This window comes from Nerophis ophidion, linkage group LG07, assembly GCF_033978795.1.
Source record: "Nerophis ophidion isolate RoL-2023_Sa linkage group LG07, RoL_Noph_v1.0, whole genome shotgun sequence".
Taxonomy (NCBI): domain Eukaryota; kingdom Metazoa; phylum Chordata; class Actinopteri; order Syngnathiformes; family Syngnathidae; genus Nerophis; species Nerophis ophidion.
The window spans coordinates 30,227,238-30,247,024 of record NC_084617.1 but is presented as its reverse complement, the minus strand read 5'-3'; the positions used below and the strand labels follow the sequence as shown (position 1 = coordinate 30,247,024).

The 19,787-nt window shown below is 35.9% G+C and overlaps 2 protein-coding genes across 6 annotated transcripts in view; both read left to right on the top strand.

Annotated features, from left to right (window-relative positions):
- glyr1 (glyoxylate reductase 1 homolog (Arabidopsis)) overlaps positions 1-3,317 on the top strand; it is a 60,672-nt gene extending 57,355 nt beyond the window's left edge. For all 3 annotated transcript variants that reach the window (XM_061905912.1, XM_061905911.1, XM_061905913.1), the window contains one exon: positions 57-3,317. In XM_061905912.1, the coding sequence (XP_061761896.1) occupies positions 57-131 (75 nt within the window). In that variant the 3' untranslated portion in view covers positions 132-3,317. The remainder of the gene's footprint in view (positions 1-56) is intronic.
- A 1,320-nt stretch (positions 3,318-4,637) lies between these two features.
- Positions 4,638-19,787, top strand: part of rogdi (rogdi atypical leucine zipper) — a 38,840-nt gene continuing 23,690 nt past the window's right edge. For 2 of the 3 annotated variants that reach the window (XM_061905910.1, XM_061905909.1), the window contains exons 1-5: positions 4,638-4,965; positions 9,386-9,457; positions 15,979-16,061; positions 17,523-17,577; positions 18,774-18,854. In XM_061905910.1, the coding sequence (XP_061761894.1) occupies positions 4,891-4,965; positions 9,386-9,457; positions 15,979-16,061; positions 17,523-17,577; positions 18,774-18,854 (366 nt within the window). In that variant the 5' untranslated portion in view covers positions 4,638-4,890. The remainder of the gene's footprint in view (positions 4,966-9,385; positions 9,458-15,978; positions 16,062-17,522; positions 17,578-18,773; positions 18,855-19,787) is intronic. The other variant, XM_061905908.1, reaches the window with a different exon arrangement.

The following is a 19,787-nucleotide window of genomic DNA, read 5'->3' as shown; positions in this document are numbered from 1 at the left end:
GGGAAGGGGAACAGTGTAAGGGACTGCTGTCCAAGTGACAATGACTTTGTTCCCAGGTGTACAAGAGGGCCAAGGCGCTGGACCAGTCAGACAATGACATGTCTGCAGTCTACAGAGCCTACATTCATTAGTCTTTCATCCTTCTTCATTTCTCCTTTTAATTTCTTAGATTCTCTCATTTGATTATTCCCCCCACTAGGATGGGAGTGTTTTTGTTTGAATGCCAGAAAACATTGCACTGATCTGAGTGAAGTAGTGTAGGACCACTGAGGAGCAGCTTGTTTTGGCAAATGTTTCTATGTGCAGATTTCATTTCATGGACTTTTTGGCTTTTTTCCCCCTTTTAAAAATCGCAAATTCCAAGAGTGAGAGACAGAATATGCCACTACATTGCCTTAATAGACTAATCCCGCAAATTCTCAATAAGGACTTTATTTATTTATGACTAGATTTTCTTTGTGTTGACACATTTCTGTACCTGACAAAGGCAAGTTCTGCTTTTATGTTGTTTGTTGTAGTGAGCCATCCCATTAACACCTTATAGTATGCAGTAATAACTAGTTTGGAGAAGTTCTCGTTTGTCTTTCAATTGTTATCCTGCAACAACATGAACCTTATTTTCACCCCAATATAAGATTTTTACCCTGGAAAAGTGAAAAGATGCCTGTTTTGTCAGTCATAAAAGCGTTGAAAATATGTATTATATGTTACAGATTCCACACATCAAGATAAAACAAGACAGTTTTGATGCTTCCAGTGTGTTATGATTAGAGATGTAACGATAAACAGCAATAATACCCTCAATAAAACATCAGACAGTATTAAATAACCGCACTTTGATAAACCAATTTACCGGAGAAGCAAGCTAGCTTAAATGCTAACATGAATTCAAGACACATTTCGTTAAGAAGCGACACACCCCAATTTAAACGTGTATAAACACATTCTTGTCTGAGCAAATAAGCTATATAATTGTGTACTTTGAACCTACAGAATGATGGATCTATAGATATGATTATGACCGTCATATGAGAAAAACACTCAAATAGTAAAATGGCTCTGAAGAAGAACATTTTTTCATATTTTCCTACTAAGGAAGTAAATCTAGTATTATGCTAGTGTGTACTTTTTGAGCACATTCAACAAAACCGGGATATTATATGTTCTTATTGTTACATCGCTAGTTTTACGTTACAGTTTGAAGGGAGTGTCTTTATATCATGTAGAGGTCACCAATGTGGCAATTTATAAAAAGTAAACATCTTTTTTTTACTTGATCATGTTAGGGTCACCAATGTGATAATTAAGTAAAACTCAGAACATATTTTCAAATTTTCTTGTAATCAGATCATGTTTTGACTGTCCTCACCAGTCTTCAGAAGGGTCACCTGACCACTGTGACGTGTAGCCTCTCAGATGTTCTTATAGGCGTGGCCAACTTGGCAGACTGCTTAACTCTACCTGGTTGGCAAGACCACTGGAAAGTTTACAGGAAGCCTAAAACCTGCCATATCAGATGATTGCAAAATAAATAACCACAGCGTGGCGCAGTGGCAGAGTGGCCGTGCGCAACCCGAGGGGCCCTGGTTCAAATCCCACCTAGTACCAACCTCGTCACGTCCGTTGTGTCCTGAGCAAGACACTTCACCCTTGGTCCTGATGGGTGCTGGTTAGCGCCTTGCATGGCAGCTCCCTCCATCAGTGTGTGAATGTGTGTGTGAATGGGTAAATGTGGAAATAGTGTCAAGGCGCTTTGAGTACCTTGAAGGTAGAAAAGCGCTATACAAGTACAACCCATTTACCCCATTTATCATTGACCAGGACAACAGCAAAATCATTGGCACAGAAATTATAACGAGGATACGATCGAACTAAGGAAGCGACCCAAGGAGACCTTGCATACCTGGGACTCCATACTCTATTAGCCATCAGGCTGCGGGGGAGGGGGAAACCAACCAGGTAGACTTGACAGGTCTGCCAGGCTGGCCACGCCTATAAGAACTGCTGAAAGGCATCAGTGGTCGGGTGACCCTTCTGAAGAAGACTGTAGATGACAGTCAAATATGTCAGGTAAATATACTGAAAAGATGGTCTGATTACAAGAACATTTAAAAGGTATATGAATGAAAATACCTAATGAACCTTTTTGAGCAGAATAAAAACATACTTATTTTAATTAATTATGTCAGGGTGACCAATGTGACGATTTGGAGAAAACTAAACATTTTCATTGTAAGACTGCCAGTGTAAAACTGAATAATAGGAAGTAGTCGTTCCTGATGCACCTAAACTCTCACACCACCACCCCAGACCGACTACTGGGTGAGCGACATGACCACCGCCCTTCTGTCCTTCTACTGATCCAGACCACAGTCATCCAATGTGACCTAACAAAACTGAAGAAGAAACATTGCAACAACCTGGAAAAAAAAATTTCGGGGACTGCTTTTGACAGAAAACTTCCAAACTATTGAAAGAAAAGCGTGAAGATGGACTTTATAATCCGGCGAGTTAGAGGTGAGTATGTTAACAAAAGTCTCAACAGCACCCATAAACAATTTTCTTCGTAATATGAAACTTCAGCAGAGATTATCATGGTCCTAATTGCAAGTAGCATTAAATATTGATTCATACAATATTTGAATTAATATCTAAAACATTTGATTTTCACCTAACTCTGCAAAATAGGGAGTCGGTCGTCTTACATTCGGGCAAAGATGTACTTTTAACTAAATTCAACTATTTTTGGTGGGGTAGTTTTTCAAGAGAAATCTGTTTTCAAAAACAAGTTTGATAATTGTTTTATTGACAGAAATGTCACCAGCTTGATATATTTCTTAGATCAGAGCGGGTACTACTAACAAGTCATGAACATGTTGCTTTATTTCTTTTGTGGGAGTGGAAGTGATGTCTAATGACCAAGCAAATGACAGAAGTGGCTCATAAAAAGAACCAATATTGTGACAATGTTTGAACCAGGTTGACTGTAAATGTCCTAATCATTATGCATGCTCATTTAAGGTTTCAGGGTGATTAACGACTTCTAGGTTTGACATTTGACTTCATCATGCAGTGTAACAAATGTAAATAATAGCACATTAAGGACAAAATATTTTATATCTTCAAGTTACTGAAACATTTGGTTCCGACTTTTCAAAGCAACAATATCATGGGTTTTTGTTTGCAGAATTATTCAATTGGATCCATTTTAAGAAGAAATATTTTACTTTGGGGTTATGATTTTTTTGTGTACATGTGGAAATAATATCAAGGCTTTTGTGCTGTTTAATAAATCCTCTCCTGATTACAAACATGAATGAATTGCCTTTTTTTCAATATTCGCTTCAATATAAACAACGGCTGCACCTCAAATGAACATTAATAAAAATGTTTCATTTTTTAGTGACCACACCACAGGGATGACAGTTTTCCAGTGACGGAGCAGGAAGAGGCTAAAATTACAAAGCGCTCTGTCCTACATTGACATTTAACCCCCATTTTAAAATGATTTTGGATACAATATTGGTGCACCTAGATATAATATCTACTTTGGAACTTTATTTGATGTTTTGCTCAGAAAAATGTTTTGTTGTTTTACTAACTTGTATTACTTTGGTCTGAGTCCAAACATAATAGAATGAGGCTCACATGTCCATCATGTGTTGAATTATGTAAGACAAGAGTTTTTTTTTATGGGTTGTGCCATTTTTTTACATAACTGACAAAACACAAGTAACCTGCTGATTAATTACAAATAAGAGCACATAGAGGGGATATAAAGTTATTTTGACCTATTTTCTTACGAGTCAAACAGCACAGCACTAATGTTGCTTAAGGCAGTGGTTCACAACCTTTTTTCAGTGATGTACCCCCTGTGAACATTTTTTTAATTCAAGTACCCCCTAATCAGAGCAAAGCATTTTTGGTTGTAAAATACATCACTATGTGATCAGTTTCTGATTTATTTAATTGTATAACTGCAAAATATTGCTCATTTGTATTGGTCTTTCTTGAACTATTTGGAAAAAAAGATATAAAAATAACTAAAAACTTGTTGAAAAATAAACAAGTGATTCAATTATAAAGATTTCCACACATAGAAGTGATCATCAACTTAAAGTGTCCTCTGGGGGTTGTAATAGAGATCCATCTGGATTCATCAACTTCATTCTAAACATTTATTCACAAAAAAAATAAATCTTTAACATCAATATTTATGGAACATGTCCACAAAAATCTAGTTGTCAACACTGAATATTGTATTGTATTTTTTTCAGTTTATGAACTTACATTCATATTTTGTTGAAGTATTATTCAATAAATATTTTTATAAAGGATTTTTGAAGTTTTGCTGTTTTTAGAATATTTTTTTTTAAAAATCTCACGTACCCCTTGGCATACCTTCAAGTACCCCGAGGGGTACGCGTACCCCCATTTGAGAACCACTGGTTTAAGGGAACGCCAGTGTTCACATTCCCGGGATTGCAGCGGAAGTTCTCCCGATAAGGCGCGAAGTGGGCGGACCCTATAATTGTAAACCTGTGACCGACATTGTTGCGTTCGCGGCCCCCTGAATCTATCTTCCAGGAGGGCGTGTCCAATTGCGAGATTCAATAAATGTACGCCAATTTTTAAGTTAAACCAGTAGAAACAACATAAATGGCCAGGTAGAGTACAAGAAGGTACGTTTTAAGTGCAAACGGACAGTTAAATACAAGTGCAGTGATTCCAAAATACGCCACGTTCTGTCACTTCGACTCGGAAAGCAGGATTTCCCATGTCCCGCGAAGGCAGCAGCTCATCCGCTAAACTAGGAGCGTGTTTACTGTTTACATCCTCGCAAGTGTTCCGAGGTGCTTGCAGACGTTTTGTCGCCTTCGAACCAACAAAATGTTGAATTCTCAAAGATCTGTGACGGAATTACCGAAAATGTCGTCTGCCAGTCAAGTGGAAAGAGCAGTGCTGGTGAGTGGAAAATCGATTAAGGATCAGCGCCTCAAGCTAGCTCCTTGTTAGCTGCATCATTGTGTCTTTTAAAAGCACACATGTGGTCAAATGTGTCGTTTAATGTAATTTTAAACGTTAAAAATATTAGAAAGCAGGTGCAGGAGGTTAGTTCGGCCCAGGTGCTGTCACCTAACAGCCTTGCAATGACGTCACCGCGAAAGAACATTAACAAATAATTCGGTTTTTTACACTTATTTTAGTCATAATCGTCATATTGTTGCCATCCTGCGTGCACATGCAATTATAGCATTTTAAAGGGATTGTAATCCCAGTGACTTCGAAAACGTTCTGCGGATGCCCTTTTTTATTTTCTGAGCCGATACAAAAAAAATACAAAATTGTAATTATTCGATTTACAGATTTTTCTCCAACTTTTTAAATAGACAAAAATACAAATGACATAAATCATACGAAACACATGTTGCTTTTATTTGATAAAAAGGAGACAAAACAGCCACAATTTACAGGACACGTGACATAACACTTTAGAATAAAAAGTCCAATTTTTATCAAGTTTTTCTTTTAGACTTTATATAATTTCCAATTTGTATAGGATGATTTGCAGTGGTCTAAATAAAGAGCTTAATTTGGAAGCTAAGTGTTATGTCTTAAATAAAATATTCCTGTAAACAAAAATGTAGCATTCCACATGTTATGCAATAAGTAATGAACTCCAACATTGTCACAATTTTCTAAAATAATTGAAAAAATATTTGTAGAAAAATTTGACAGTTTTATTGAGAAGAACATGCTGTTGAGTGAGAGCCAGTATGGATTCCGAACTAATGATCCACTGCTCCAGCTGTAATGAATATAATGGAGGCTACAGCAACAGCAACTGATAATAGGAAATACACTATCGGGGTGTTTATCAATCTTAAAAAAGCATTTGACACTATAGATCATGGGTGTCAAACTCTGGCCCGCCGTGTAATTTCCTTTGGCCCTTGAGGCAATATCTGTCACGTCTATGGGATCATGTTTTGTTTTGGTCATGTTCGGTTTTGTTTTTTGGACAATCAGTTCCTGTTCCTGTACTTCCTTGTTTGTTTTATTAACATAGCAACTCATTTGTTTTCACCTTGTCCTCATGTCATGCCCCTGTCCTCATGTCTCACACCTGTTTGCACTTATCATGGCCATTATTTAAACCTGTAGTTGCCAGGTGATCAGCCTGGCGACTTTACCTCAACCTTCCTTCATGCCATGCCATGCCTGTTAATCACACTGTCCATATTTTCCCTTCTGCCCATGCCACGTAAGTTTTTGGTTTATTTATGTCACAGTTATTGAGTTTTGTCTTTAGTCATGCCTGTGTGCTAGTTTTTGTTTTCAGTAGTCAAGTTTGTTCTCTGCCATGGTGCGTGCTTTTTGTTTGCCTTTTGTTAGTTATAGTGTTAAAAATAAAGGATTTACTTACATTCACGTCTCACTCGTGCCAACCTTCCTTTGGCTCGGAAAAACAATCCAAACCCCAAAGTCCACGGTTTGACAATATCAAATTAACATTGGAGCTGGCCCGCCGGTATTAACACTGCATTCACCGCTAATACTCATACTTGCCAACCCTCCCGATTTTCCCCGTAGACTCTCGAAGTTCAGTGCCCTCAACTATAGCAATCAATAAATCCAGATTTACTAATACTAATACACCACTGTTATTTTTTAATTATTATTATTTGCAACTCGATTTTGCATGTCACTATAAAATTATACAAGCCTTGCTTGTTCAATATTCAATGCACAACTTGTTTGGGTCCCTATTAAAAGGTTAATGAGTTCAACCTTGGTCCGCGGCTTTGTTCATTTTACAATTTTGGCCCGCTCTGTATTTGAGTTTGACACCCATGCTATAGATCATTCTATATTATTGTCCAAGTTGCATTCACTTGGTGTGAGAGGAATAGTTTTAGAATGGCTAAGAAGTTATTTAGATAATAGACAAGAGTATGTGGATTTTTTGGGTAATACATCTGAACAAATGAGGATTGAATGTGGAACTCCACAAGGTTAGGTTTTGGGACCTAAATTGTTTATCTTGTATATTAACAATATATGTGAGGTATCAAAGTTATTGAAATTTGTTTTTTTTTTGCGGACGACACCAACTTTTATAGTTCGGGACATGACTTAAAAGCGTTATCAATCCTTGTTGGACAGGAAATGATTAAACTTAAGAGATTGTTTGATGTCAACAAATTATCATTGAATGTAAAAAAAACAAAGTTTATGATTTTTGGTAAGAGGAAAAGAGAGGACACCATCAAACGGTCAATGGATGGAATTTATATTGAAAGGGTTGCTGAACTTAGATTTTTAGGAGTGATACTGGATGACGGTCTGACATGGAAATCTCATATTGCACATGTACGAAAAAAGATGTCTAAGAGTATTTTTATATTCAACCAGGTAAAATATGTGTTAGATTATAGGGCAATGCGTATATTGTATTGTGCACTTATTTGCCATATATCAGCTACTGTGTGGAAGTGTGGGGGAACACATATAAGAGTAACATAAAGGCATTGTATCAACTACAGAAAAGAGTTAAAATGATTATTCATAAAGTAGATTACTTAGAACACACTAACATATAATTTATTAACTCTGGACTATTGAAACTATAGGAGCTAGTAAAGCTGCAGAAATTGTGTGTCATGTTTAAGGCTAGAAGTAAAACATTACCAACAAATTTACAAAAAATTTTTGTCATCACTTCTGAGAATACAGAGCATAGAAGAAAAGGTCATTTCAAACAGCAATATTCAAGGACAACTTTAAAACAAATGTGTACATCAGTGGTGTGGGTAAAACTGTGGAATTCTCTTCACAACGAGATAAAAAAACTGTGAAAATATATTCCAATTGAAAAATATATATAAAGATAGAACAATAAGATCATATGGACAGCCATAAGTGTTTACATTTAGCTTTTTATTTATTATTTGACTTATTTTTTTGTCTGGTTTTGTATTTGCTCTGTATCATTCCGTGAGGTGTATATTATTATTATTATTTTCTCTGTTTTTCTTTGCATTCAAATAAATAATAAACTCTAGCATTGAGATGAATAAAGTGAAAACTCGAATATTCTGTCTTAAGTCAAATATTTCCGTACGTAAAAATGTAGTATTGTACATTGCATGCAAATAAATAAAAAACTCCACAATTTAACTGAATAAAGTGCAAATTTAAATGTTTCTTTTTTAATAAAACATTTCTCTTAATAAAAATAGCATTGCACATTGCATGCATCACATCTTTAGTTTTTTTGAATAAATGTTTCATCATAATACGTTTTTTTAAATAATGTTCCATCATATTACGTTTTTTAAATAACAGTTCGATCACATTAAGTTTTTTTAAATAAATGTTCCATAATATTAAGTTATTTTTATACATGTTCCATCAAATACATTTTTTTAAATAAATGTTCATCATATTGAGTATTTTTGAATAAATGTTCTATCATAATAAGTTTTTTTAATGAATGTTCCATCATATTAAGTTTTTTTTAATAAATGTTCCATCATAACTTTTTTTTAAATAAATGTTCCATCGTATGACGTTTTTTTTTAAAATAAATGTTCCATCATATTAAGTTTTTTAAAATAGATTTTCCATCATATTAAGTTTTTTTTAAATGTTTCATTATATGTTTTTTTAATGTTCCATCATAAGTTGTTTTAATAAATGTTCGATCATACTAAGTGGTTTTAATACATGTTCGATTATATTAAGTGTCTTTAATAAATGATCCATCGTATAAAGTTTTTTTAAATAAATGTTCCATCATATTAATTTTTTTTTAATAAATGTTCCATAACTTTTTTTAATTAAATCTTCCATCATATTAAGTTTTTTAATAAATGTTCCATTGTATTAAGTTCTTTCAAATCATATTAACTTTTTTTAAATAATTGTTCCATTATATTATTATTTTTTTAAATGTTCCATCATAAGTTGTTTTAATAAATGTTCGATCATATTAAGTTGTTTTAATACATGTTTGATCATATTAAGTTGTTTTAATAAATGTTCCATTATATTAAGTTTTTTTAATAAATGTTCCATCGTATTAAGTTTTTTTTTAAATGTTACATCATGATAAGTTGTTTCAATAAATGTTCCATCATATTAAGTTGTTTTAATACATTTTTCATCATATTAAGATTTTTTAATAAATGTTCCATCATATTAAGTTGTTTTAATACATTTTCCATCATATTAAGTTTTTTCAAATAAATGTTCCATGATGTTAAGCTTTTTTTTAAATAAATGTGCCATCATATTAACTTTTTAGAAATAAATGTTCCATCATATTAGTTTTTTTTGTTGTTATTTTTTTTAATTATTTTGAATATTCTTCTTTTGGCAGGAGGATGAGTTCAAATGGCTTCTAAAGGAAGAAGTTCACGCCGTTCTAAAGCAGCTGCAAGATGTCCTGAGGGTAGGAGAGATGTGAACATTAGGTGTTCTTCTACATGTATGCACTATGTCTTAATGTAGACTATGGACCATTGGCATGTTTGGTCATCAAGTGAAGAGTCAATATGTCACCTACAAATATTTGATCATCAAGTAGAAATATTTGATCATCAAGTGAAGAGTCAATATGTCATGTAGAAATACAAAACCCAAAACCAGTGAAGTTGGCACATTATGTAAATGGTAAATAAAAACAGAATACAATGATTTGCAAATCATTTTCAACTAATATTCAATTGAATAGACTGCAAAGACAAGATGTTCAAACTAAGAAACTTTTTTGTTTTTCCACAAATAATCATTAACTTAGAATTTAATGGCAGCAACACGTTGCAAAAAAGTTGTCACAGGGGCATTTTTACCACTGTGTTACATGGCCTTTCCTTTTAATAACACCCAGTAAACGTTTGGTAATTGAGGAGAAAATTTGTTGAGGCTTTTCAGGTGGAATTCTTTCTGATTCTTGCTTGATGTACAGCTTAAGTTGTTCAACAGTCCGGGGTCTCCGTTGTGGTATTTTTGGGAGACAGGTCTGGACTACAGGCAGGCCAGTCTTTTACCATGAAGCCACGCTGTTGTAACACGGGACTTGCCATTGTATTGCTGAAATAAGCAGGGGCGTCCATGATAACGTTGCATAGATGGCAACATATGTTGCTCCAAAACCTGTATGTATCTTTCAGCATTAATGGTGCCTTCACAGATGTGTAAGTTACCCATGCCTTGGGTACAAATACACCCCCATACCATCACAGATGCTGGCTTTTCAACTTTGCGCCTATAACAGTCTGGATGGTTCTTTTCCTCTTTGTTCCGGAGGACACAACATCCACAGTTCCCAAAAACTATTTGAAATGTGGACTCGTCAGACTGCAGGACACTTTTCCACTTCGCATCAGTCCATCTTAGATGAGCTCGGGCCCAGTGAAGCCGGCGGCGTTTCTGGGTGTTGTTGATAAATGGCTTTGGCTTTGCGTAGTAGTGTTTTAACCTGCACTTACAGATGTAGCAACAAACTGTAGTTACTCATAGTGGTTTTCTGAAGTATTCGTGAGCCCATGTGGTGATATCCTTTACACACTGATGTGGCTTTTTGTTGCAGTACCGCCTGAGCGATCGAAGGTCCGTAATATCATGGCTTACGTGCAGTGATTTCTCCAGGTACTCTGAACCTTTTGATGATATTACTAGGGGTGTAACGGTACACAAAAATTTAGCTTCGGTACGTATCTCGGTTTAGAGGTCACGGTTCGGTTCATTTTCGGTACAGTAAGTAAACAACAAAATATAATTTATTTGGTTATTTATTTACCAAATTTGTAAACAATGGCTTTATTCTTTTAAGATTGGGAACACTATAATAATTCTGCCCACGTTAATCCACATTAAATTGCCTCAAGTTGTTACTTTGAATAAATAAAATGACAAAACTTTTCTTCTACATATAAAAAGTGCAACATTAAACAGTTTCAAGTCAACTCTTCATGCTTAATTTATTACAGCATTTGGGAAGCCTGTATTTGATTTTTATTAAGTAAAGGTTATATTTTTGTCAACATGTGATAGCAGGCACCCTGCCATTCAAAACTAGGCTGCTACATTACTAATGATTCATGTAACTATAGCTGAAGAAATTGTACAATAGCAATAGGAGAGACTATTCATCCCTGAAACAAGTGAAATAACCGACAGACAGGGCTTTGCTGCCCCTAACACACACACACACACACACACACACACACACACACACACACTTAGCAAAATGAGCTAACGTTACGCTAAAAGCTAATTAGCCTTCACCTCAAGCCAGAACTGCGACCGAGCTGAGCTGCAGTTTAAGTTTCTAGAAGGTCAACGGGCTCATAGTGATGTTAGTAGTTGTGACTGGGAGGTGTTTTTTTTAATTTGGGGAAAGTACGCTGTCCGCTGCTAAACACATATCTGCTCGACGCTGAAGCATTGACTCCATGCGCTCTGAATACGCACTGCTGATTGGCTGTTACATCGCTCTTAATACGCACTGCTGATTGGTTTTGTATGTAATCAATCCGATGGTTGTGTGTGCGGGACAATGATGGGTGCTCAGACAGAGGCAGAAAGCAGAGCAGCTTTTTAAAACTTTAGTTTACAAACTCGTTCGGTACACCTCCGAACCGGACCGAAACCCCCGTACCGAAACGGTTCAATACAAATACTCGTACCGTTACACCCTTAGATATTACGGATCCCTAAATCCCTAAATTCCTTGCATTAGCTGGTTGAGAAATGTTGTTCTTAAACTGTTGGAAAATTTGCTCAGGCTTTTGTTCACAAAATGGTAACCCTCGCTCCATCCTTGTTTGTAAATGACTGAGCATTTCATGAAAGCTGCTTTTATACCCAATCATGGCACCCACCTGTTCCCAACAAGCCTGTTCACCTTTGGGATGTTCCAAATAAGTGTTTGATGAGAATTCCTCACCTTTCTCCGTTGTTTTTGCCTCTTGTGCCAGCTTTATTGAAACATGTTGCAGGCATCAAATTCCAAATGAGCTAATAATTGCAAAAAATTAGTTTTGTGGTTCGAACGTTAAATATCTTGTCTTTGCATATATATATATATATATATATATATATATATATATATATATATATACACACACACAAAACCAGTGAAGTTGGCACGTTGTGTAGATGGTAAATAAAAACAGAATACAATGATTTGCAAATCCTTTTCAACTTATATTCAATTGAACAGACTGCAAACAAGCGTTAAATATCTTGTCTTTGCAGTCTGTTCAATTGAATATAAGTTGAAAAGGATTTGCAAATCATTGTATTCTGTTTTTATTTACCATTTACACAACGTGCCAACTTCACTGGTTTTGGGTTTTGTATATATATATATATATATATATATATATATATATATATATACATATACACACACACATATGTATATATACATACACATATATATATATATATATATATATATATATATATATATATGTATATGTATATGTATATATATTAGAGGTGTGGGAAAAAATTTATTCGAATACAAATCGAATCGAATGCGTTGTGCGATTTAGAATCGATTCTCTTGTTTTTTTAAATCTATTTTTATTAGGATTTTTTTTTTTAATCAATCCAGCAAACCACTACACAGCAATACCATAACAATGCAATCCAATACCAAAACCAAACCTGACCCAGCAACACTCAGAACTGCAAAAAACAGAGCAATTGAGAGGAGACACAAACACGACACAGAACAAACCAAAAGTAGTGAAACAAAAATTAATATTATCAACAACACTATCAATATTAGTTATAATTTCAGCATAGCAGTGATTAATTTTAACCTGTCTCCCATTTTCGATGGGAGACAGGTCTGTACTGCAGGCGGGCCAGGAAAATCCAAAGGTCCGAATGAAACGATGTCGAATATTTCCAAAAATACTTCGAAATGTGGACTCGTCAGACCACAGAACACTTTTCCTCTTAGCATCAGTCCATCTTAGATAATCTCGGGCCCAGAGAAGCCGGCGGTGTTTCTGGATGTTGTTGATAAATGGCTTTCGCTTTGCATAGTAGAGCTTTAACTTGCACTTACAGATGTAGCGACTAACTGTATTTAGTGACAGTGGTTTTCTAAAGTGTTCCGGAGCCCATGTGGTGATATCCTGTAGAGATTGATGTCGGTTTTTGATACAGTGCCGTCTGAGGGATGGAAAGTCGCGGTCATTCAATGTTGGTTTCCGGCCATGCCGCTTACGTGGAGGGATTTCTCCAGATTCTCTGAAACTTTTGATGATATTATGGACCGTAGATGTTAAAATCCCTAAATTTCTTGCAATCGCACTTTGAGAAACGTTGTTCTTAAACTATTTGACTATTTGCTCACGCAGTTGTGGACAAAGAGGTGTACCTCGCCCCATCCTTTCTTGAGAAAGACTGAGTATTTTTGGGGAAGCTGTTTTTATACACAATCATGGCACCCACCTGTTCCCAATTAGCCTGCACACTTGTGGAATGTTCCAAATAAGTGTTAATAACTTTATCAGTATTTATTGCCACCTTTCCCAACTTCTTTTTCACATGTTGCTGGCATCAAATTCTAAAGTTAATGATTATTTGCAAAAAAATAAATGTTTATTAGTTTGAACATCAAATGTGTTGTCTTTGTAGCATATTCAACTGAATATTGGTTGAAAATGATTTGCAAATCATTGTATTCCGTTTATATTTACATCTAACACAATTTCCCAACTCATATGGAAACGGGTTTGTATGTGTATATATGTGTACATACATATATATACACACAGTCGCAATCAAAAGTTTATATACACTTGTAAAGAACATAATGTCATGGCTGTCTTGAGTTTCCAATACTTTCTACAAATCCTGTTTCCATATGAGTTGGGAAATTGTGTTAGATGTAAATATAAACGGAATACAATGTTTTGCAAATCATTTTCAACCCATATTCAGTTGAATATGCAACAAAGACAACGTATTTGATGTTCAAACTGATGAACATTTTTTTTGTGCAAATAATCATTAACTTTAGAATTTGATGCCAGCAACACGTGACAAAGAAGTTGGGAAAGGTGGCAATAAATACTGATAAAATTAAGGAATGCTCATCAAACACTTATTTGGAACGTCCCACAATTGTGCAGGCTAATTGAGAACGGGTGGGTGCCATGATTGGGTATAAAAACAGCTTCCCAAAAAATGTTTAGTCTTTCAGAAGAAAGGATGGGGCGAGGCACATCCTTTTGTCCACAACTGTGTGATCAAATATTCAAACAGTTTAAGAACAGCATTTCTCAAAGTTAAATTGCAAGAAATTTAGGTATTTCAACATCTATGGTCCATAATATCATCAAAAGGTTCAGAAAATCTGGAGAAATCACTCCACATAAGCGGCATGGCCGGAAACCAACATTGAATGACCGTGACCTTCAATCCCTCAGACGGCACTGTATCAAAAACCGACATCAATTTCTAAAGGATATCACCACATGGGCTCAGGAACACTTCAGAAAACCACTGTCACTAAATACAGTTTGTCGCTACATCTGTAAGTGCAAGTTAAAGCTCTACTATGCAAAGCGAAAGCCATTTATCAACAACACCCAGAAACGCCGCCAGCTTCGCTGGGCCTCAGCTTATCTAAGATGGACTGTGGAAAAGTGTTCTGTGGCCTGACGAGTCCACATTTCAATTTTGGGGGGGAAAATGTGGATGTTGTGTCCTGCGGAACAAAGAGGAAAAGAACCCCTTGGATTGTTCTAGGCGCAAAGATGAAAAGCCAGCATCTGTGATGGTATGGGGGTGTTTTAGTGGCCAAGGCATGGGTAACTTACACATCTTTGAAGGCACCATTAATGCTGAAAGGTACATACACGTTTTGGAGCAACATATGTTGCCGTCCAAGCAACGTTATCATGGACGCCCCTGCTCATTTCAGCAAGATAATGCCAAGCTACGTGTTACAACAGTGTGGCTTCGTAGTAAAACAGTGCGGGTACTAGACTGGCCTGCCTGCAGTCCAGACCTGTCTCCCATCGAAAATGTGTGGCGCATTATGATGCGTAAAATACGACAGCGGAGACCCCGGACTGTTGAACAACTGGAGCTCTAAATAAAACAAGAAATGGAAAGAATTCCACTTTCAAAGCTTCAACAATTAGTTTCCTCAGTTCCCAAACGTTTATTGAGTGTTATTAAAAGAAAAGGTGATGTAAAACAGTGGTGAACATGCCCTTTCCCAACTACTTTGGAATGTGTTGCAGCCATGAAATTTTAAGTTAATTATTATTTGCAAAAAATAAATAAAGTTTATGAGTTTGAACATCAAATATATTGTCTTTGTAGTGCATTCAATTGAATATGGGTTGAAAAGGATTTGCAAATTATTGTATTCTGTTGATATTTACATCTAACACAATTCTCCAACTCATATGGAAACGGGATTTGTATATATACATCCATCCATTTTCTACCGCTTATTCCCTTTTGGGGTCGCGGGGGGCGCTGGCGCCTATCTCAGGTACAATCGGGCGGAGGGCGGGGTACACCCTGGACAAGTCGCTACCTCATCGCAGGGCCAACACAGATAGACAACATTCACTCTCACATTCAAACACATATGTGTATATATATATATATATATATATATATATGTGTGTATATATATATATATATATATATATATATATATATAGATATATAGATATATGTATGTATGTCTGTATATGTGTATATGTATGTATAATAAATAATTGTTGAGATGATCACATGTGTACTCTGACAAGGTGTACAGCTGTTAAAGTGTAAGTAGGTCAGATGTAATTAACAATATATATTGAATAATCCAGTGATTATATTTATGTTGGCACCTCTACACTAGTAAAACTTCAGGTGAAGAACACTTCATTTACACCTTTTGGTTCTTCTAACGATGGATTTTGTTTTGCTTTCCAACAGGAAGCGTCCAGACGTTTCTCGATTCTCATGCCAGGACTGGAGAGTCCACTCAAGCAGGAGAACTTCATCCTGGGCAGCTCAACGTAAGGACATCTCTAAATTCTTGTTTACATCAATATACTGCATGCTAACATCAATTGATTGCTTGTTTACATCAATATACTGCATGTTTACATCAATATACTGCATGTTTACATCAATATACTGCATGTTTACATCAATATACTGCATGTTTACATCAATATACAGTGGGGCAAAAAAGTATTTAGTCAGCCACCGATTGTGTAAGTTCTCCCAGATGACAGAGGTCTGTAATTTTCATCATAGGTACACTTCAACTGTGAGAGACAGATTGTAAAAAAAAATCCAGGAATTCACACTGTAGGAATTTTAAAGAATTTATTTGTAAATTATGGTGGAAAATAAGAATTTGGTCACTTGAAACAAGGAAGATCTCTGGCTCTCACAGACCTGTAACTTCTTCTTTAAGAAGCTCTTCTGTCTTCCACTTGTTACCTGTATTAATGGAACCTGTTTAGACTCGTTATCTGTATAAAAGACACCTGTCCACAGCCTCAAACAGTCAGGCTCCAAACTCCACAGGGCGACTGATCCGTGTTAAGGAAAGAATGAATCGGGCCATGTATCGTGATATTTTGAGCCAAAACCTCCTTCCATCAGTGAGCGCTTTGAAGATGAAACGTGGCTGGGTCTTCCAGCATGACAATGATCCCAAACACACCGCCCGGGCAATGAAGGAGTGGCTCCGTAAGAAACATTTGAAAGTCCTGGAGTGGCCTAGCTAGTCTCCAGACCTCAACCCCATAGAAAATATGTGGAGGGAGTTGAAAGTCTGTGTTGCTTGGCGACAGCCCCAAAACATCACTGCTCTCGAGAAGATCTGCATAGAGGAATGGGCCAAAATACCAGCTACTGTGTGTGCAAACCTGGTAAAGACCTCTGGTAATCGTTTGACCTCGGTTATTGCCAACAAAGGTTATATTACAAAGTATGGAGTTGAATTTTTGTTATGACCAAATACTTATTTTCCACCATAATTTACAAATAAATTATTTAAACTTCCTACAATATGAATTCCTGGATTTTTTTTCACTTTCTTTCTCTCACAGTTGAAGTGTAGCTATGATGAAAATTAAAGCCCTCTGTCATCATTTTAAGTGGGAGAACTTGCACAATCGGTGGCTGACTAAATACTTTTTTGCCCCACTGTACTGCATGTTTAGATCAATACACTGCATGTTTACATAAATACACTGCATGTTTACATCAATACACTGCATGTTTACATCAATATACTACATGTTTACGTCAGTACACTGCATGTTTACGTCAGTACACTGCATGTTTACGTCAGTACACTGCACGTGTACGTCAGTACACTGCACGTGGACGTCAATACACTGCACGTATACATTATTGTACTGCACGTTTACACCAGTCAAGTGTACTAAATGTTACCAACCTCACAATGAGACGATCACATTGCTGTGCTGTTGAAATAAAACAAAGGTGTTATTTTGCAGTATGGATCAGGTGAAAGGAGTTCTGACACTGCAGGGAGAAGTGCTGACTCAGGCGGTTAGTTTGTTCTCTGACAGTATCAGTGTGCTCCTTATTTGACACTAGCAATATCCCTGTACACCTTTATTTGACACTGACAGTATCGCTGTACATTTTATTTAACACCTACAGTATAACTGAACTCCTTATTTGACACTGATAGTATCACTGTACTCCTTATTTAACACTGATAGTATCTTTGTACTCCTTATTCGACACTGATCGTAACACTGTACTCCTTATTTGACATTTACAGTAACACTGTACCCCTTATTTGACACTGACAGTATCAGTGTACTCCTTATTTGACACTGACACTATTAGGGTACTCCCTGTTTGACACCGACAGTATCAGTTTACTCCTTATTTGACATTGACAGTAACACTGTACCCCTTATTTGACACTGACAGTATCAGTGTACTCCTTATTTGACACTGACACTATTAGGGTACTCCCTGTTTGACACCGACAGTATCAGTGTACTCCTTATTTGACACTGACAGTATCAGTGTACTCCTTATTTGACACTGACAATATTAGGGTACTCCTTGTTTGACACCGACAGTATCAGTGTACTCCTTATTTGACACTGACAGTATCAGTGTACTCCTTATTTGACACTGACAATATTAGGGTACTCCTTGTTTGACACCAACAGTATCAGTGTACTCCTTATTTGACACTGACAGTATCAGTGTACTCCTTATTTGACACTGACAGTATCAGTGTACTCCTTATTTGACACTGGCAGTATCAGTGTTCTCCTTATTTGACACTGACAGAATCACTGTACTCCTTAGGTACCACTGACAGTATAATTGTACTCCTTATTTACCACTGACATTGTCACTGCACTCCTTATTTGACACTGACAGTTTCACTGTACTCCTTATTTGACAATGACAGTATTGTACTCCTTATTTGATACTGACAGAATCACTGTACTTCTTAGGTACCACTGACAGAATCACTGTACTCCTTAGGTACCACTGACAGTATAATTGTACTCCTTATTTACCACTGACATTATCACTGCACTCCTTATTTACTTCTGACATTATCACTGCACTCCTTATTTAACACTGACATTATCACTGTACTCCTTATTTGAGACTGACAGTATCACTGTACTCCTTTTTTAAATAACACTCATTATCACAGTAATCCTTATTTGACACTGCAACATTTCCTGTTTCTTTGACTTTGGAAACAGGACATCAATCTGAAGGTGACAAAGAGCAGCCAGGTGCTACACTTCCAGTTCAGGGATGACAAGCAGTGGAAATTACAGCAGGTAAGTCAGTGGAAGTGTTCAAAACATATGACAAAAAGTATTAATCACATTTTGCCCGTAATTAATCAAGATTAATCACAGTTTTTTAATTACCTTAGACGGATCATTTTCTTTATTCTTCATTGTCTTTGAAGGGGAACTGCACTTTTTTTAAAATCTTGGCTACCATTCACAATCCTTATGAAAGATTAGAACTTTTTTTTCTTTTTTTATGCATTCTGAATCGTAAAAAAACTCGAGCTAATGTCAACTAACAATGGAGCCAATGTCGAGTCACGCTATTTAACCTATAAAGCACTCTAAAAACCTCTATTAAGGTTTTATATACACGCTGTAAGTATATATTAATAAAGTAGTAATATTCATAGTACCTGTAATATATACATGATGTAAGTATACATATAATAATAATAATAATAATAATAATAATAATAATACGTTTTATTTGGTATAGTGCTTCTCAGAGTACTCAAAGACGCTTTATAGGATAAAAAATTTAAATATAAAACAGTTCAAAGTAATAATATAAAATACAGGAAATATAAAAGCAGTACATTGTAAAATATATACTGTAAATCTGGACATTTACAAGACGATACGTTACAAGACAGAACACAAATGACAAGTTAAAAGCAGATCTGAAGAGGTGTGTTTTGAGAAGGCGTTTGATGTAAAGTAATATTCATAATATGTAATATATACATGATATAAGTATATATGTAATGTAACATTCATAATAACATGTAATACATACATGATGTAAGTAGAAATACAGTGGGGCAAAAAAGTATTTAGTCAGCCACCGATTGTGCAAGTTCTCCCATTTAATGGCCCCATTCATTCTTTCCTTGACACGGATCAATCGTCCTGTCCCCTTAGCAGAAAAACAGCCCCATAGCATGAAGTTTCCACCCCCATGCTTCACAGTAGTTA